Source organism: Megascapheus bottae, chromosome 18 (genome assembly GCF_031878675.1).
Source record: "Megascapheus bottae isolate mThoBot1 chromosome 18, mThoBot2.hap1, whole genome shotgun sequence".
Classification (NCBI taxonomy): Eukaryota; Metazoa; Chordata; class Mammalia; order Rodentia; family Geomyidae; genus Megascapheus; species Megascapheus bottae.
The window spans coordinates 40170087-40190321 of NC_143526.1; the positions used below are offsets into that span (position 1 = coordinate 40170087).

Sequence of the window (20235 nt, forward strand, 5' to 3'; positions counted from 1 at the left end):
CTTTTTGTAGGGCACTGAGGAATTCCTCTATACAGCTTTTGCACCAGTCAACTGTGCAGCTATCTCAGACATCACATCTTGCAAAAACATTGTTAGATTTCTGATTTTGTCACGGTGGAAATTGAATCCTGGACTTCACACACTAAGCAAACGCTGTGCCATCAATCTAGATCCCTAGTCTTTTGTCTTCTTATTATAGCTTCATTGAAGGTTTGTACCCAAGCAGCCACACATTTTTTGGTGGTTGATTATGTCTTCAGTTGCCTGTCCTTGAGCTTTTTCAAGGCAACTGCTCTACTTGCTTAAGCAAAAACTCCACATTTGGCTTTTTGGTGATTAATTAGAGAAGAGTCTCGTAGATTTTCCCCAGGCTGGCTCAAACCAGCATCCTCAGATCTCAGCCTCCTCAACAGCTAGGTTTATAGGCATGAACCACTGGCAGTTGGCTTATTTTACTTTTTTTTTTATGTGATATTTATATAAGTTTATTTATATTAAGATAGATGTATATAGTTTTAAAATGTAATATTCTAATATCACTGAATGTACTTTCATTTGTGCTTTTATATCCTTAGGATATTATCCCTAGGTAAATACAGTTAAAAAAAAAAAAAAGCTTAAAATAACTTAAATTTTGTCAAAAGTATGCCTCTTAGAATTCTGAAGCCGGACACAGTGGCTCACACCTGAAATCCTAGCTGCTCAGGAGGCTGAGATCTGAGGATCAAAATTCAAAGACAGCCTGAGCACAAAAGGACCTGAGACTCTTATTTCCATTTAACCCTCTAGAAAATGGGAAGTGGGACTTAACTCAAGGAGTAGCTTTGAGCTGTAGAGCTCAGGGACAACATCCAGGCCAGGGGTAGGGGTGTAGCCTTGAGCTGAAGAGTTCTGGGACACGCCCAGGCCCAGAGTTCAAGCCCTATGACCCACCAAAAAAAAAAAAAAAGATTGATGAATTCTATCTGCTGTTTCTTATAATATTATGGTCCATTCACTTATCCATAAAATTTTTCATTCCTCTTGATGTCTTGTTCAAAAGAATTAGAAAAAAATCAGTGGGAATGAATTGATGTGAAGATGGAAGTTTTGATTTCCTAGCTATATCATTTGCCATTGTAACAGCTGGAAAAAGACACATTAAAAATTTACATACCATCTCATCTCTTCTGATTGTCTCTTATTTAGAACATATATATTATTGTATTTTCCAGGTTCCAAAAGAGCATCTTTTAGTCTCTATTCCCCTCTTGATTAATCATCTTCAAGCAGAAAGCATTGTTGTTCATACTTATGCAGCACATGCTCTGGAAAGGCTGTTTACCATGAGAGGGCCTAACAACGCCACTCTGTAAGTGTTGGATTCTAAGCAGTTTCTGTAACATGTAGTGTGGGATAAGGGATATACTTCACTGTCAGATTTCTCTGGATGTTTTTAACTTTTCAGCACTAGTTTTGTTTTTTTTTTTTTTAAAAAGTGGGGCCAAGAGTTTAGCCTAGTGGTAGCGTGCTTGCCTAGCATGCATGAAGACCCGGGTTCGATTCCTCGGTACCACATATACAGCAAAAAGCCAGAAGTGGTGCTGTGGCTCAAGTGGTAGAGTTCTATTCTTGAGAAAATCCAGAGACAGTGCTTAGGCCCTGAGCTCATGCCCAGGACTGGCAAAAAGAAAAAGAAAAAAAAAAAAGCAAATTATATTTTATTCATTTATATTTTCATTCCAAAAGGATTTGAAACAGGTTGCCAAAAGAAATATTGTAAGATGGATGGATAGAATGTGTGTCAGAGGGTCCTGTAAATCCCCTTTTAGCCGGGTGAGGTGGCTCATGCCTGTAATCCTAGCTACTCAGGAAGCTGAGATCTGAGGATCAAGATTCAAAGCCAGCCCAGGCACAAAAGGACCTGAGACTCTTATCTCGAAATTAACCTCTAAAAAACGGGAAGTGGAGTGGGACTTGACTCTATGGTAGGACAGTGGCCTTGAGCTGAAGAGCTCAGGGACAGCACCCAGGCCCAGTTAAAGCCCCATGACCCACAAAAAAAAAGAAAGAATTTGCTAGTTTTATTTGGTCTAATAGTCAAGGCTGAGGGGGATGATGGGATTCTTGAGGTGGCAATTAAAACAGACCTGTCCGATGGCTGCCTTCGTTAAGACAGTGCAGTGCAGCGCAGCTGCAACAGTGGTCCTTTCAGCAAGACTCCTGCACTGCTGTGTAGTTGCCAGGCTCTTAGATGTCACACTGCCAATGGAAAGAAATTCTCTAGCCTGGCCCAGTGTATGGCTGAAATGTGCAGTGGCGGTCTGCATGTTTCTCAGGCTGTTCTTCACAGTTAGTTCTGGAAACTGGGCTCTGAGTATGAGACAGAAAACAGTTCTAGTTTTTTTTCTTCACCAAGAACTTAAAGTACAGAATCCTCAGGCCGTTAAGGGCTAGAAAGACATCTTTTTAGCTGAGTTCAACCAGGACCTGTGTTGAGGCTGAGAACATGGTACCTACATGACGGCGGAGATTCCCAAGGCTGTGGGGGCCCCTGCCAGCGACGCCTGGCAACCAAGGACAACCTCTGCAGTGTTGGTGATGTTGGGTTCACCGGGGTTTTGTTCACCTGACCAGGAGTGTAACTTGAGCACATGCAAACAATAACTTCCCTAAGCTGTGCACCAACTGTCAGTGGTGGGAGATGGCTTGTTCATGCCAAGAAGTGTGATTGGTAGTGGCCAGGGAGTTCCACAGGGGCGATCTCAGGCGGTAGTGACTGAAAGCTGTTTTTTCATCTATAGTTTTACAGCTGCAGAAATCGCACCGTTTGTTGAGATTCTGCTAACAAACCTTTTCAAAGCTCTCACACTTCCTGGCTCTTCAGAAAATGAATATATTATGAAAGGTAGGCCGTTTCCCTGGTGAGCAGACCATAACCAAGTGTCTAACCTCAGGTTCTGATAAAGCTAACTCTCCAGTTATACTTCAGGTGTGTAGTTCACAAACCAAATGTTGTCAAGAATTACATATAAAGTGAAAAGTCATGGTTTGTGTACTGCTTGTTTTCTGAAATGTTGTGTGTTAGCTTGTTACAGAAACTGTAGCACTCTCACTTTTCCTTTCTTGAGAGCAGAGATCAACTCATATGAAAATGTTTGTGGCTGCTGCTCTGGGGTGTGGTCAAGTGTGGTGTGAGTGGTCGACTCCACCAGCCCTCCTTGGTTACCTGCCTTTGGGTCATCTGCCAGGTGCTGAGTTAGGAGCTTCTTGTTGCTGAGTCCAGGGCCTGTCTCACTCCTTTCACTGTGTCTGGATGGCGGGAAATGCAACTCAAAGCTGTGACACACACATGTGTGTGCCAGGGTGGCTTTCCCACACAAGAGGGCAGCCAGCAGGTCTGTGGTTCTTAGGTACGGTGTCATTCTCTGTAATACCATGTACGTAACAGAACATGGCTGGATTGACTCACCCTCAGTCCCTCCTCACCTGGCCTGGATCAGGGAAGGGCTTCTCTAGCAGTGTGGGAAGGTAAGTGGGGGCTTAGCTCAGGCAAGGGAAGAGAGCAGCACGCACTCACTAAATGTCCTGTTCTGCTTAGTCTGCACTCACTGTGGAAGTGAGGTTGTGGAAAGCAGACTGTTATCCAGATGTTTCTAGACACCAGTTAATGAGCATTGTTTTTACAGTATGAGACTTTAAGCATACTTTTTTTTTTACCTGTGGGTGCTAAATCTGGGGGACAATGAGTAGCTGACATTCCCTTTCCTATAAGATGAGATTGTGTTTGTTTTTTCTTCAGCTCATGGCTACTGCCCTACCCTTGAGCCAAGCCCCACTTCCCATTTTCTAGAAGTTAATTGGAGATTAGAGTCTCATGTCCTTTTGTGCCCAGGCTATCTTTGAACCTTGATCCTCAGATCTCAGCCTCTTGAGTAGCTAGGATTATAGACATAAGCCAACACGCCAGGCTGAGTTTCTTCTAGACAAAGGCTAGCCATTTTCTGCCAGTGATTTTTGCGTAGAAGTCTTGAGACCTTTCTGTGCTGCTCGGCCTTGTTCAGTACTCCCATCTGTCTCCCTAATCCTCTGCTTGTTTGTCACAGGCCTTTCTAAATTCCATAAGCTTAGGGCCTTCTGGAAGCACACACTGTTCCCCAGTGATTTTAGACTGAAGGGAAATTTTCTAAATGCAGGAAGGAATCTAAGTATCATTAAATTGTATTTAATCCGTAGGCTTTGTTTCTTCTAGTCAGTGTTTCATTGTAAAGTTTACCAAATCTTTTGTTGGTGCTTTTTTTTATTTTATTTTACAGCCATCATGAGAAGTTTCTCCCTTCTACAAGAAGCCATAATCCCCTACATCCCTACCCTCATCTCTCAGCTCACACAGAAGCTCTTAGCTGTTAGTAAGGTAAGGGTGGACTTTCACCTGCTCCATGCAGTTTCCATTCAGAACCTCTGGTGTGAAGGAGGCTGGAGGAAGGCGGGCCCTGACCGCCATGTTCTCCCGGCACTGTCTTCAGGGCTGGCTGGCTGAGTCTGTGGCGCAGAAGCACATTTTATAGCTCTGGAAGATGAAACTTGTGTACATTTTAAAATTTTCAAATGAGAGGCCGGAGGGTTTGGCCTAGTGGTTAAAGTGCTTGCCTAGCATGCACAAAGATCCAGGTTCGATTCCTCGGTACCACATACATAGAAAAAGCTGGAAGTGATGCTGTGGCTCAAGTGATAGACCACTAGCCTAGAGGAAAGCCCAAGAACAGTGCCCAAGCCCTAGGACTGTCAAAAAAGAAAAAAAATTCAAATGAGCCGGGCACTGGTAGCTCATACCTGTAATCCTAGTTACTCAGGAGGCTGAGTGTTGATAATTTCAGTTTGAAGCCAGCCTGGGCAGGAACGTCTATGAGACTCTGATCTCCAATAAACTACTCAAATAAAGCTGGAAGTGACATGGTGGTTCAAGTGGTTGGAAAATCACAGGGACAGCACCCAGACCGAGTTCAAGCCCCAGAACTGAGGGGAAAAAGTCAAATGGTGTTCCTGCAGTTTGGAGGGTAGCAAACAGACTAGTAGTTCACTAGTTGAGTTTATATGGTGTTTTCCCCCTTACTGCAGAGTAGATGTTAATCTATTTTAAATGTGTTCTAGAAAGTTAGCTATGTTGTAGTCACTAAAATGATCAGACTAATTAGTGACTTTGTTTTAAAATTTCAGAATCCAAGCAAACCACACTTTAACCATTACATGTTTGAGGCAATTTGCTTGTCCATAAGAATAACCTGCAAAGCTAACCCTGCTGCTGTTGTCAACTTCGAGGAAGCTTTGTTTCTGGTGTTCACTGAAATCCTGCAGAACGATGTGCAGGGTAAGCATGAGCCCTGCCCTGCGCCCTGTGGGGAAGTGGGGAGCACTGCGCCCTGCAGGGCCTGCGCTCAGCTCCACTCCGCTGCTCCCATGGGCACCTTTCTCCACAGAATTCGTCCCATATGTCTTTCAAGTGATGTCATTGCTGCTGGAAACACACAAGAATGACATCCCATCCTCCTACATGGCCTTATTTCCTCACCTCCTCCAGCCTGTACTCTGGGAAAGAGCAGGGAACATCCCGGCCCTCGTGAGGCTCCTCCAGGCATTCTTAGAACGAGGGTCCAACACCATAGCCAGTGCTGCTGCCGACAAAATCGTGAGTCCATTGGGAATAGAAAATTACAATTTTTTTCTTTCACTCACAGTAGTTAGATTCAGTAAAAATGGAAAGTATTTGTTTGAATTGCGTGGCCTTTTGTTCTTTTTTATTCGTATATATGAGTCACACATGGGGGCTTTTACTGTGACATTTTCCACCCGTGGGACCATTTTCCTGACCAGCCTCATCATGCGTTGCTCTCCTCCATCCTCAGTTACCATTTGTCTGTGAGGGTGGAAATGGCAGCCACATGGCTCGGTTTCAAGAACTCACATAGCTTATGCCAGACTCAGTCCAGCCTGAATAAAGAGAGAGGCCGACCTCTTTAAGTGTGGATCATTTTTCACAACATGTGGGTGGGCGAGTGTGACTTCCCTGACTGCTGATTGTCTGCTGTGATTTGTCGTAGCCCGGGTTACTGGGTGTCTTCCAGAAGTTGATTGCATCCAAAGCGAATGACCACCAAGGCTTTTATCTTCTCAACAGTATTATAGAGCACATGCCACTGTGAGTCCCACACTGCCTGTGCCTTGAAAGAAGCATTCACCAAGTGCTCAGAAATGAGTATGGAATTTATATTGCTGCTTTTCCTTAATTCTTTAGGGAATCCGTTGACCAGTACAGGAAACAAATCTTTATTCTGCTCTTCCAAAGACTTCAGAATTCCAAAACCACAAAGTTTATCAAAAGTAAGTAAATCTCTGTTTTCATAGATATAAAGAAGGCAAGTAGCTAAAACCCTTAGAGTTCATTTACAAATAAACTTTGTTAGAACAGTATATAAAATGATATGTCTGCGGTCTCCAAATAAGTAGTTTCTAATATAATGTGTCCTCGGGTTGGTTTGTGTGTCTATTTCAAAAGAAATAAGAGATGGTTGCTAGTGCCTCATTCAGGAAACTTAGATCTGAGGATCATGGTTTGAGGGCCCACACAGGAAAGTCTTGAGAGATTCTTTATCTCTAGTTGATCACCAAAAAGCCAAAAGTGGAATAGTGGCTCAGGTGGTCGAGTGCTAAACAGAGGCACAGAAAGCTGAGGAACAGTTTGTGGGCCCTGAGTTCAGTCTCCAGGCTCGGCACAAAGACAAATAAAAAAGAAAGATACAATAACTGAGATTATTTATAAAGGGCTACAGTATGAAGGTAAATTCTGTGTGCTTGCTTCCTCAGAAGGTGGCAGCTAGACACGAGAGCCGTCAGTGGGCCTCTGGAGGAGCTGTGCTTTCTAACCATGGGATCTTTCCACAGGTTTCCTGGTCTTCATTAATTTGTATTGCATAAGATACGGGGCACTGGCTTTACAAGAAATATTTGATGGTATACAACCAAAGTAAGTTTGTTTTTTTGTTTTTAAAAACAATGATCTTTTAAAGTATTTTTAAATAGTTGCATTTTATTTTTAAAAGGAGGACCATTTTTACTGTTTTAAAGCAAACCAGCTGTTTTATAGATGGTTTCATGGTTCTGTCTTGAGAGAGTATCTGTTTTCAGGTGTGGAGTTGTGGAAGGAAGATCCTGTGATCACTTTCCCAGCTCCCAAAGTTAGCCCACCCCCTCCCTTCCCTCCACATCCTGGGTTCTGACTGTAGCTCCAGTGTGTTCCCCATCAACACACCTTGTTAGGCTAGCAGCACAAATCACAGGAAATACCTGGGACCAGGAACACTTTGTTTTTCTGGCTTCATCTAAATGTATGCACAAAGGTCATGTGCTATCCTCTCTCATTAGCAGGGGAAGGAAGCTCAAGCAGAGACCCAGGATAGACATAGGATAACTGGAAAAATTATTTAGGGAAAGATAAATCCCTATTCCTGAATTGTCCCCAAACATTCCAGATTAACTAAAGCAGGCCTTAACCAGAAAATATCATACTGTAGAGTTTCCAGTGTAAAGAAGACACTTAGGCCCACCAGTGGGTAGCCTAAATCGGCACCATTTCTAAAGAGCAAAACTCTAGCCAGAAGAGGAAAATGGTTCCAGCTTTGATCTACTTTCCACGTTTCACAGGACTTAATGAAACATAAAGTCTAAGGATTTTGCTTCATGTGTCATCATGGAAGACTTCTAGGCTCCTTACCGTGATGGGACATTTTTTTCCCCTCATTCTTTCTGGGTTTTGAATTTGGGGCCTTCTCCAAATCATTTGTTATTGCAGCAGTTAGCATTCATGCACTTGTCTACTTCCCATCCAGGAAGTTTATAATGGAGAATGCTTCTGTGTGTTCCTGGATAGTGCAGTGGTAGGGAGTTTTATTTAATGAAGTAAAGAATAAGTTTATTTGAAAGTAAAGGAAAACTGGGAAAGTCATTGGATTTCTTCAATTTTTTTTTAAATAATAGAACTCTGGCTCATAGGCATACATGTATGCACACATTTGTACATGTATGCGGGTTTGCGTACTCACATGTGTGTATGTATATGTATACACACACACACGAACACAAAGCAGCTGTGCACAGTGTTAATAGAGGACCTTGGCCAAATCACAAGATCTTACCTGAAAAGTCTGAAGCAAACAAGGGTCTGGGGCCTAAAGGGGTAGAGTACCTGCCTAGCAAATACAAAGCCTGACTTGAAACCCTAGTGCTACCAAAAGAAGAAAAATTGTCCTAAAGCATAAGTTCCCGGTAACCTAAGGGTATTTGCTACACTGTAATGAGGTTTACGAAGGATCTTCTTGTTTTGTCATCTCTCAGTCTCTTCCCCTGAAGAAGCAGCCTTTTTTTTTTTTTTCCCCTCCTTCCAGAACTCAGGGCCTGGCCACTGTCTTTGGGCTTTTTCCTCAAGACTAGAGCTCTGCCACTTGAGCCACAGCACCATTTCTGGCTTTTTCTAAGTATGTGGTACCGAGGAATTGAACCCCAGTCTTTGTGTGTGCTAAGCAAGCACTCTACCAATAGGCCAAACTCCTAGCCTGAAGTAGCCTTTTTATATAATAATTTATTCTGTTCATAAGGAGACACTGGACTCAACCTATTACTTAATAGATAATTTCTGTTTAATCTATTTAATAGTGATTGAATTTATCTTGCTTTAATAGAATGTTTGGAATGGTTTTGGAAAAAATCATTATTCCTGAAATTCAGAAAGTATCTGGAAATGTCGAGAAAAAGATCTGTGCAGTTGGCATAACCAAATTACTCACCGAGTGTCCTCCAATGATGGATACAGAATACACCAAGCTGTGGTAGGTGCCCGTCCCTTCCCTGCAGCATGCCCTCCGCGTCTCCCCCTTCTACTTTTGGGCCTGGACAATCTGAGGGCCAGGAGATAGACGCGAGCTCTCACTTCTCCTTCTCTGCTTCTGCGTGTGGTCCTGTAGCCGAGGCCCACTGTCTTTCTCGAGCCTCTTGTGTGCTGTGGTGCTGGAGTCAAAGGAGCTGGGTGGTCTCTGGGCCGGCAGAAGCTCCAGTGGCCATTCTGCTCTTTAAGTGGAGTGCGGTTTTGAGGAATTTCTTTGAATCTTTAAAGGGTGTTCCTGTGTGTCTCTTGCTTTCTTCCCATCCAGGACTCCTCTGTTGCAGTCTCTCATTGGGCTCTTTGAGTTACCGGAAGATGACAGCATTCCTGATGAGGAGCACTTCATCGACATAGAGGACACGCCCGGGTACCAGACCGCCTTCTCACAGCTAGCGTTTGCTGGGAAGAAAGAGCATGACCCTGTGGGTCAGATGGTGAACAACCCCAAAATTCACCTGGCACAGTCCCTTCACAAGTTGTCCACGGCCTGTCCAGGAAGGGTAAGTGGTCAGTCGTGGTCAGCCCTCCGAGGCTGGACTGCAGGGCGGGCAGCAGGACCTGGCTCAGCAGAAATGGTCTCGCCACTCCAGCATGCCGCATCCCCTGACTTTGCAGAAAGCCTGTTTTCTTTAAAGGTGGAGGGATTTTTTTCCCCCTCATGTTTTGTTCTAGATAAACATTTTATCTGAATTACTTGAAGAGTAGAGACCTTTACATTTAGCCCAGTACTTTCTCTCTGTGTACAAAGGGGTTTTGCTTCAGCACAGCCAATACTTCCTGTACTTATTAGCTGTTAAAGTATTTATTACAGGGAATTTCAAGCAGCGCAGTAAGCCCTGTGTCTGCTATGTTACTTTTTTTTTTTTTTTTTTTTTTTTTTGTGGGTCATGGGGCTTGACGTCTGGGCCTGGGTGCTGTCCTTAAGCTCTTTAGCTCAAGGCTACCCCTTACCCCTCAAGCCACAGCCCCACTTCCCCTTTTCTAGTGGTTAATTAGAGATGAGAGCCTCATGGTCTTTAGTGCCTGGGCTGGCTTTGAACCTCGATCCTCAGATCTCAGCCTCTCCCGAGTAGCTAGGATTACAGGCGTGCACCACCATACCTGGCTTGTACTGCCTTTTCAAGGCAGCAGCTGCACCATGCCCTTGTGCAGAGACTTGCTTTCTGCCCACACCAGCTTGGACTGTAGTCTTCCTCTCAGGGCTTCCTAAGTTGCCAGGGTGGCAGGTGTATGCTGTCTCAGCCAACCACTGGAAGCCTTGAAAATGTTTTTTGCTCGCTGGTCTCAAACTGTAATCCCCCATGTACACTTTCTAAGTAGCTAGGGTTATAGGCCACTGCACCTGGCTTACACTGTCCTTTCTTACTTTTTTGCTTGGTCTTGGGGCTTGAATTCAGGCCCTGGGGGCTGTCCCATGAGCTGTTTGGCTCAAGGCGCTAGCTCTACCACTTAGAGTTGAGCCATTTACAATTTTCTGGTGGTTAATAGGAGGTAAGAGTCTCCAAATCTTGCCTGAGCTGTCTTTGAACCCTGATCCTCATATCTCAGCCTCCTAGGATTATAGGCATGAGTCACCAATACCCTAGAGACTGTCGTGTGCGTGCGTGCATGCGTGTGTGTGTGTGTGTGTGTGTGTGTGTTTTCTTGGTGCCAGTCCTGGGGCTTGAACTCAGGGCCTAAGCACTATCCTTGGGCTTTCTTAAGGCTAGAGCTCTAACACTTGAGCCACAGCACCACTTCCAGCTGGGTTTTTTTCCATGTGTGTGGTACCTAGGACTCAAACCTGAGTCTTCGAGCATGCTAGGCAAGCACTCTACCACTAGGCCAGACTCCCCCAGCTGTCTGTTTTTGAAGATAAGGAAACAGTGGAGTTACTTGAGACTGCGGTCGACAGTGAGGAGGGCTGGCTTGCTCCTCCGACCGTTACCCCATGGCAGCTCCTGCCGGTGGCGAAAAGAGAGGTGGTGAGCACCTAGGACAGCACCTCCCTCCCTCCCTTGCAGGTTCCCTCGATGGTGAGCACGAGCCTGAACGCGGAAGCGCTGCAGTATCTCCAGGGATACCTCCAGGCGGCCAGCGTGACCCTGCTGTGATGCCGCACACTACCACCTGGCCACTCCCGGCTTCTCTTCTGAGCGCAGGCCTGAGCTCAGCCGCGTTGAAACAAGCACCAGTTCCATTTTGTGAAGGATGTTGAATGCTGCTTTCAGAAGCTGCAGCCTGAGTGAGTGCGGTGGTGGCGGGTGACAGGAGGCCGTGGTGCGGTGTGGGACATCTGAGTTGAGCATTTGCACGGTTTGGATAATTTTACATTTTTGACATACTGACTGTGGAGACTTAATTTCTGTTACTAAATCCTTTTGTTTTGAAGCTGTTGCTGGTTGGTATTTTTGTCCTTTGTATGTTTCGTCTGTTTCTTTAAGATTTTATTGGAAATGTGAGAAAGTTTAAAAAAAAAAAAAGGTGTAACTTGCCAAGCAGTGCACATTTCCTAGTTTAAGTCTGTAATTAGCAATAAAGTAAAACCTAACATATGTATCTAAGAACATCTGAAGATAGATTTTTGGTGCTCTCTGATACTTTTATAAAAATGAATTTCGTTAAATCTACTTCACCCTCTGAACTCCATAAAAACCCAAGTTTCTAAAACACTTAAAACTCAGGTCAATCTGTCTTTTTTTGGTTTTAATTTTTTTTTTTTTTTTTTGCAATGGGGCTGCAGAGGTAAATAGCGTGGATTGGAGTTGATCTCCTAGAACTTTGTAGCAATTCCCAGGTAGCAGGCAGTACAAACTGCTGGGAAAGGTCTCGCCAGAAAGGTGGCCTTGGGAGCGTGCCACACTGGTGGTGACTCAGTTCCAGCGCCCTTTACTCCCCAGCCCAGGTCTGTGATGCTGTCATTTCTCTGACTTGCCAGCAGGTGCTGTTGGTCTTGACCCCCACGTTACTCCTCGGCTTCACGGTCCTCACGGGGTCCTTGGTGGAAGGGCAGTGAGCAGCGAGCACCGGCGGTCGGGTTTGGCTTTGCTTGCTTGAGCTGCTGGGGAAAGTTTGGCATCTTCAACTCAGGTTGATTAAGTAGATGCCAAGCTGGCCTAGAATTCGCACGTGCACGTGCGTGTGCAAACATGCATATGTGTGTGTGTGTGATGGCACTTGAACTCTGGACCTGTGAACTCTGGACCTGGGCACTGTCCCTGAGCTCTGAATTCATCTCAAGGCTACTGCCCTATCCCTGAGCCACAGTGCCACTTCCACTTTTCTGGTGGTTAGGTTAATTGGAGATAAGAGTCTAGGATTACAAGTATGAGCTTAAGGCTAGTGCTCTATCACTTTGAGCCCCGTGCCAAGTCCACAGTGCCACATCCAGTTTTCTGGTAATTAATTGGAAATAAGAGTTTCACAGACTTTCGAGTGCCCAGGCTGGCTTTGAACCGCGATCCTCAGATCTCAGCCTTGTGAGTAACTAAGATTACAGGCATGAGCCACCAGTGCCTAGTAGTCTATTGCTTTTTTTTATTCTTTTTTTTTTTTTTTCCAGTCCTTGTGCTTGAACTCAGGGTCTGAGCTCTGTCCTTGAGCTTTCTCAAGGCTAGCGCTCTACCACAGTGGAGCTACAGTACCATTTCCTGCATCTTCATGCATGCTAGGCAATCACTCTATTACTAGGCTGAACTCACAGCCCAGTCTGGTGCACTTTTTTTCCCCCCCCTCCAATCCTGGGCCTAAAACTCAGAGCCTAGGAACTGTCCTTGGACACTTTTTGCTCAAGGCTAGACACCTGCCGGTTGAGCCACAGTGCCACTCTGTGTATGTGGTAACAAGGAATCTAACCCAGGGCTTTGTGCATGCTAGGCAGGCACTTTACCCCTAGGTCCAGCTCCTGGCTGCTTTTATCTGCAGCTTTGGCTCAGTATTGGCCAATGCTCCACTGACAACATGCAACAGAGGACTTTACATCTGTCCACTGTACTAACACCCTAGGTGATATGTGTGCAAGAATAACAGGCGGAGATTAAAAATGAATAACACGACATAATGCATACAGATTGCTTAACACAAGGAACCTGTACAGAATAAGCACTGAAAAGCTGCTTAGAAATTTAATGTATTTTTCTTTGAAAATATGGGAAGTAACAGAAAACAGTTAATTTATGCTCCTGACAAATTTTAAACATTGGTTCACTTATTTCCCCCCCTCTAAACAAAGTTGGTAGCACTTGCTATACTGTTGTATGATTTTTTTAAACTTTCAGACATTAACATTTACTTGGTAAAGCAAAAATAGATTATAACTTATGTATTATGTTTTCGATCATTCAGCAAATACCTGTACATATAGGGTACCTGCTAAAGACCTTAACATATGTCCTGTTGAAGTAATGTTGCCATTGGCCCAGGCCTATAATCTTTGCTACTCAGAAGCCTGACGTCTGAGGATCATGCATGGTTCAGAGCCAAACCGGGCAACACAGTCCATGAGACTTACCTCTAGTTAACCACCAAAAAGCCAGAAGTGGAGCTGTGGCTCAAGTGGTAAGAGTGCCAGCCCTAAGCAAAAAAGCTCAGGGACAGTACCCAGGCTCTGATTCAAGCCCCAGTACACATGCATACGTACACGTGTGCACACGTACACACATTTACAGCCAACTGCCAGCAGTTCATGTCTACAATGTTAGCTACTGAGATCTGACAGCCAGGATTCAAAGCTTACCCAAAGAAGACAAATCTTTGAAACATCCATCTCCAGTTAGCCAGTAAAAAATCAAATATGGAACTGAGGCTCACGTGGTAGAACCAAAATGCCTATCTAGACTGAAAGGCTCACAGTTCAAGATCCCTTGCCAGCACTCGTACATACACACCCCACACGCAAGAATATTTGTTTTAAAGGCTGTTTTAAGATAACTGACTAGTTCTGTAGTTGTCAGTCCAGCAATGATTTACTGGACAAATGCCTATGGATTTGGGAAATGTCAAGTGCGTCATTCTGGCCTCAAGTACTGAAAACATAGTTGGGGATGTGAGCAGCCCCTCTTCCCAGTCTAGGCTGAGGAGACAGTGCAGTGCGCGCTTGCTCCCCAGTGCTGTGAGCAGGCCGGTAAATCTGGTCTCAAGCTCCTGGTTAGCTCCTGGCCTCAGATGCACGTTTTCAGATGGAATGGTACATCTAGGGTTGGCAATGAGACAAGCAGAGCCGTGCATGTAGAATAAATGCTGGTACCTTGTCAGGGATGATCACTGAACCTGGATTGTGCTCTGATGCCCACTGCCCTGCCTGGAGTCCAGGGCTCTGTGGAAACATGACTGAATTCTGATGTGTTCAAAGTAAGCCACTGCTCCCCCCCCCCCAAAAAAAATGGATGGTTTGGCAGAAGTTAAAGTTCATGAAATTCATATCGATCCAGAATAGTCAAAAGTCTTGGAAAAGGACTACTCTGATTTCCAAGCATACTTACAAAGCTATAGTAGCTTAAAGGGGTGGCAAACACGATTGTACACAACTGGAGCAGGGAGCTGTGTACAAGGCGAAGGACAGATGACAGGTGCCAGGACCGGGCATCAACAGTGATGCTGGGCAATCCTTGTGTAAGGCAACAGTTACAGCGATTAGAGGACACATTCAGAAAAGCAGCTGCTCTACTACATCAGGCCAACAGGAATTTCTTGGATATGGCACCAAAGAATTTTTACTGGATGTCACAAAAATTGTGCACCAAAAAAAAAAAAAATATTTCTGGGGCTGGGAGCATGGCATAGTGGTAGAGTAGTAAGAATGCTTGCCTAGCATGCACGAAGCCCTGGGTTCAATTCCTCAGTACCACATACACAGGAAAGACCTGAAATGGCACTGCAGCTCAAGTGGCAGAGCGCTAGCCTTGAGCAAAAAGTGTCCGAGGACAGTTCCCAGGTCCTGAGTCAATCCCCAGACCGTGCTTTTAATGAGCTTCTTGGCCAATGAACAGTTACTTTCAGGCAGCTGAAGCAGACTGTGGGGAGGGTAAGTAAGCAAAGGGAAGACAGGTGCGTGGTGGGGGAATGGTCATGCTGAACTATACCTAGGTGGGACTGAAATGGGGTAGGCAGGAGAGACAGGATTGCTGATGGAAGCCATTTGTTAAACTCCGAAGGTCAAAGTAGAAGGCGGAGGCTGTCAGCAAAGTCCTGTAGCCTGGGAAAGCTCTGGGCTCTGGGTTCTGTCTCTTCCTTCAGACACCAATGGAAACAGTAAAAAGCAACTCCTGATAGAAGAAATGATAACCATGCTCAAGTGGAAACCTGAGACGAGCAGCAGCCGAGGCTCTCAGCCAGAAGCACTGCTGCTGGAGTTGCCAAGGGCAGCATGGCCCAGCCACAGTGGATCTCACGGTGTGGTGTGAAGAGGATGTATCACTTCCACTGTGCGCCCCCCACCCCCATGGCCACTGGGAGAGGAGGCAGAAGGTGGCTGTTCACTCCCCGACTTGGAAAGTTTTGAGGACAAGGCTGGGATAAAAGCAAGACTTTAAAGTGCTGCAATCCGTCTGCAGATACAATGTAATGTGTGTGGCAGATTCCACAAACTTTTTGGTTTTGTTTTTTTGGCCAGTCCCAGACTTGAGCTCAGGGCCTGGGCACTGTCCTTGAGCTTTCTCAAGGACAGAGCTCTACCACTTGAGCCACAGCACCACTTGAGTCGAACCCGGGTGTTCGTGCACGCGAGCCCCAACTCCTAGCCCCGTGAACTATTTTTTTCACTGCGATGCTTTGGATCCATGAATTGAGTGGGTCACCCAGGGAGGGCCCCAACGCCCCTTCAGTGTAGAGCCTGGAATAAGCCTTCTGGCTGCCACCTCCCCTGTCAACACACCAAGTCCATGCACTCACCCCCTAACCTGCAGGCATCCTGATGGGAACTTCACCTTCTTCCTCTTTTCTTACAGTACTAGGATTTGAACTCAGAGCCACCTTCTTTCTAAGCAGCTGCTCTTTAACACAGCCATGCCCACTGTTTGATGGAAAGGTTTAAATTGCCAGCTAAGTGCTACTGATGGCACAGGCCTGCAGTCACAGCTACTTAGGTAGCTGAAACTAGAGGATAGAGGTTTGAAGTCAAATAACCTTATCCTGCAAAGAACCAGCAAAAACCCCATGCTGCTGGATGTGTGACTGAGGCGGAGCACCAAGCCAGCTACATGAGGAGCTCAACTTCCAATACCCTTCTCTCTTTTTCCCTTTCTATGCTTAGCCTTTTCCCTGCCCTTCCGGCACGTGGGGTCACAGCAGTCTAGCTCCCAAGGCTGTGAAACCACCACAAGTCCCGCCCCCACCCCTCACTTCACCCCTCCACTTTAGTTACTGCTCACAGGCCCCAAAGTTTCATTAGTAGCTGTTTATTGATCAATGGTTTGATATAAAGTTATTTCAGATCGTCAGATAATTGCCCAGACAGAATCACAAGCATTACAAATTGTTTCCTTTAAAAAAGGGAAGGGGCTGAATTGGAAAGGGATCAACCTAGCAGTAGTGGCATTTGAAAATAAATTAACAAAAAAAATTTAGTATTACCATTTGTGGATGACAAACATTGAAGTTTTCCTTACATTCCATGGGGAGAAAGTTCCAGCATAAAATGAGCAGAAGTAGTACTTAACTAGCAGGCTAATGTGCCTTGCACAGAGGCCTGCACACACACACACACACACACGCACGCACGCACACACGCACACACCTGCGCACAACAGCACACCAACAACCCAGCTGCAAACAGCCACCACCTTCCCCAGGGTGGAGCTGAGGGCCCAGCAAGGAGCAGGCAGGCAACACCTGTGGCCAGGTCTGTCCAAGGGAAGGCTTCAAGAGCCATGTGGGCACACAATTTTGCTAATAATCTTTAAAACAAAGACTCAAGTGTACGTCCTGCATTAACAAAATCAAATAGAAAAGGAGCAAGTGATGAGTTTAGAATTCCTACGCTGTCCAATTCATGCATTGGTGGGGTTCCAAGGGCCCTGAGGCCCTGGCACCACTGAGCTGGTCCTGGGTTAGTCTGGTAAACATGTGCAACACATGGCTGTACGCTCTGCCAGTTAGATTATGGTAACGTCAGCCTCAGACAAGGTTCTAAAGTGTGCTGTAGAACTAGATACAACTGAGAAACTCCCGAATGAAAAGTTTATAGTGTCTTATCAATCAAAAAGTAAATAAGGAACTAAGAATACGAATCACTGTTGGGAGAGAAAGCAGTGGGGGGAGGGAGGGGGGGCGGCGGGCAGAGTCCCCCAGAGTTAGGCCACACCGAGCAGGAAGCATTTGATTTTTCTCTGGTACTTTCGGCTGGAGGAGTAAGGCTTCCCTGTCCCCGATTGTCCCAGATGTCTGAGCGAGCCAGCTGATTTCTTCACACAGCAACAAACAAAAAATCAAGAACGGAGACCCTGGGCCCAGGCGGTGGGGTGGGGCAGCCCAGCTCCCAGGCCTCCTGGGTCTCAGCCTCCATGGCCTCTTCCGCTCTCCTCAACCACTGCAGAGATCAGAGTCCAAATTTTCAAAGCAGGTTCAGTATTCTCAGTGTCTATGTTGGGGTTGGGGTCTGTGTGGCCAGAACAGATTCAGCACCTCCCACACCTTTAAGGGAGAAAAACAAAAAAATGACGCAAAATGAAGGTGCACTGGCTGCCCTGTCACACCGCCCCACTGCCACCCAGGGCGCATGGCGGTGACCAGCGCTGCAGGGGTCCATGGCAGGGCACACGGCGGGGGCGGGGCGTCACTGTGTATCTCTAGGAACCATTCAGATCTGAGCTAGTAAGGGCCCGCCACTCACACTGACAGCGGCCCGTTGCCTGTCCTCTGCACCTCCGGGCTCTGCTGGTCCAGCTCCGACAGCAACTTCAAGACGTTCAGCGCAGCCTAGGGAACACGGAAAGACAAGTGACCTACGGGCCAGACTGCCGGGGGCACCACTCACACCCACAGCCGACAGTATTTACATTTAAAATACTAGTCTTTTTTAGTCCTGGGCTTGCACTCCAGACCTGGACACTTCACAAGCCACAGCTCCATTTCCAGCTTTTTCCGGCTTAAAAATGTGAATTTTAAAAAATTACCCACGGCAGGACCGGGAGTGTGGCCTAGTGGTAGAGCGCTTGCCTAGCAAGCACAAAGGCCCAGGTTCAATTCCTCAGTACCCCATACACAGAAAAGGCTAAAGTGGTACTGTGGCTCACTAGCCTTGAGAAAGCCCACGGACAGTGCCCAGGCCCTGAGCTCAAGCCCCAGGACTGGCAAAAAACAAAAACAAAACCCACAATTACCTTACAGAATCCCTTATTTTGTCAAGTATTTTCTTTTTAGAATTTTTCACCTTCGTAACCACAAATTTTCTATCCTGCTTTCAAACAAAAGTGTCTCATGTGCTCTTCTGTGGGGGCTAGCGGTGAGCTGCTGTCCTGTCCCGTGTCCAGTCCTGGAGAGCTATTTCATCTCAACTGGGTGGTGGGGCGGGGCCTGTACCTTAGGGCAGGGCTTGTACAGGGCTTGTAAGGCCACTTCACAGCCTTCTGGAGCAAAGGGAGCCCCAAGGAAAAGCCAGCACAGGAAGTGAAAGGCTGGCTAGAGCTGAAGTCCACCCAATCCATGACGTCTCCTCAGAAACATGACACATGCCACCCCCTTGCCTGTCACAAGCGCTACAGGACAATCCTGTCCCCCTGTGGAGGGGGCATCCACGCAAGCTCCGAGCTGACACGCGTACCATGTCATGGCAGGACTCCACATCCTTGCCGATGCCGTGGCTGATCAGGGGTGGCTGGGAGGAACAGTTGATTAGAGACACAAATTCATTCTTGTTGTTTTTGGGGAAGTCTTTGTATTCAACCTAAAAGGGGAAAGAGAATTGAGGCCTGGATAGAAGCTGTGGGGGGGAGGGGGGAGAGGGAGGGAGGCCAGGAGGAGGAAGGGAAGGACAAGGCAGAGCCTCTCCAACCTGGCCACCAGCACCGCTCTCTGCTCTAAGCCCAGCTCAGGCCCATGCTGGGCGCGGCGGGCACAGGGCCTGTGCGACCCCTCCTCTCTATAGGGCAAAGGCCCTGCCTAGGCAGGCAATGTGTCCTCAGTGCTTGGCAAAGGCTTTGTTTCTAGGCTTGTTTCCAATGTTTGCCAATGTTGCTACCAAAGCACAAAGCTTTTTTCTGTCCAGCCTTGCCTCACCTGGCCTTGGAGGTACCCCTGCGTGGGGCTGGTCTTGGGCGCTGAGGTGAGCACTTTCCCAGGAGCCCCAGCCCCAGCAAGAACCTGATCTTTAAAGCAGGGCCATAGCCCAGTGGCACTTACCTGGAGTCCCTGGACTCTACAAAGGAAGTCCAGCTGCTCAGAGGGTCTTGTGAGAGGTCCATGGGGTACGTGGCCTGAAGAGATGTTACTCTTTAAAATGGTCTCCGCTGTGGGCGAGGTGCCCCCGTACAACAACTCTCGGGCTATCATGGCAGTTACCGTGGCCTTGGCGGGGTTCAGGGCCGCCCTGGGGTAATCTTTGGTATGATGTCCTTGGCTGACTCCAACAGCCTGGGCCACCTCGGGCACCATGGGAAGAATGCCAGCGGGCAGCTGCTGGTGGCTGAGGTAAGGCATCCTGAACTCGTCCTCCCGGTGGCCTGGGCAGAGAGCTCTGCGTCACGTGCCACGCCCAGAGCTATGCTGTGCCCCTCGGACCCCATACCACCCCAGACCCCACAGCAGCCCCAGGCACCGGGGGACCGCGCTGGACACACTTACTCGTCCCATTCTCCTCCCCGGACCCAGGTTCAAAAAAGGTTACTTTTCTTCCATCCCCTGCTTTCTTTACTGGCGTCTTGAGAAAGAGAAAAGATCAAGGTTATAAATCTGCGCTGAAATCCTAATTTCCTGCAGCCTTACACCACACCTTCTGCAGGCACAGGCCCGCCCCTCCACGGAGCTCGTGAGGCAAAGCTGGTGCCTGCCCCACCACTAGGGAAGAGCCAGGGAGGTGTGGGAGCCAGCAAGGGGAGGGCCAGCAAGGGGAGGGCCAGCAAGGGGAGGGCATGGCTCCCTCGAGCAACAGGCCAGCACCTGGAAGTGAGCGTAGCAGCCCGTGCTAAGCAGCGGACAGGAGAGCGCCGGGATGGCCCAGCTGCCTCACACCACCACCGTGGCACACAAGACAGCTCTGTGCGGTGGTGTTCACTCATCCTGCCACTCAAGTCATAAGGGGAAAAGAACTGTCAGCTGTAAGTACGTAACCGGGTGCTACCTGGTCCAAGACACCAGAGCCTGTGGTGCAGGGAGGATGCTGGGCACACTGGCGCCAGCAGGCTGTGTTTAGG

The 20235-nt window shown here is 47.1% G+C and overlaps 2 protein-coding genes across 8 annotated transcripts in view; one reads left to right on the forward strand and one right to left on the reverse strand.

The window, feature by feature from the left end:
• Window positions 1-11281, forward strand: part of Cse1l (chromosome segregation 1 like) — a 34196-nt gene extending 22915 nt beyond the window's left edge. For all 3 annotated transcript variants that reach the window (XM_090352498.1, XM_090352497.1, XM_090352499.1), the window contains exons 15-25: window positions 1215-1351; window positions 2784-2887; window positions 4296-4393; window positions 5197-5347; window positions 5457-5665; window positions 6078-6175; window positions 6272-6357; window positions 6919-7000; window positions 8712-8858; window positions 9180-9411; window positions 10915-11281. In XM_090352498.1, the coding sequence (XP_090208624.1) occupies window positions 1215-1351; window positions 2784-2887; window positions 4296-4393; window positions 5197-5347; window positions 5457-5665; window positions 6078-6175; window positions 6272-6357; window positions 6919-7000; window positions 8712-8858; window positions 9180-9411; window positions 10915-11004 (1434 nt within the window). In that variant the 3' untranslated portion in view covers window positions 11005-11281. The remainder of the gene's footprint in view (window positions 1-1214; window positions 1352-2783; window positions 2888-4295; window positions 4394-5196; window positions 5348-5456; window positions 5666-6077; window positions 6176-6271; window positions 6358-6918; window positions 7001-8711; window positions 8859-9179; window positions 9412-10914) is intronic.
• Window positions 11282-16268: 4987 nt separating this feature from the next.
• The window catches only part of Stau1 (staufen double-stranded RNA binding protein 1), a 55739-nt gene continuing 51772 nt past the window's right edge, over window positions 16269-20235 (reverse strand). For all 5 annotated transcript variants that reach the window (XM_090352510.1, XM_090352509.1, XM_090352508.1 and 2 more), the window contains 5 exons: window positions 19667-19742; window positions 19226-19545; window positions 18648-18770; window positions 17718-17803; window positions 16269-17518 (listed from right to left, as the gene is read on the reverse strand). In XM_090352510.1, coding sequence (XP_090208636.1) covers window positions 17503-17518; window positions 17718-17803; window positions 18648-18770; window positions 19226-19545; window positions 19667-19742 — 621 coding nt within the window. In that variant the 3' untranslated portion in view covers window positions 16269-17502. The remainder of the gene's footprint in view (window positions 17519-17717; window positions 17804-18647; window positions 18771-19225; window positions 19546-19666; window positions 19743-20235) is intronic.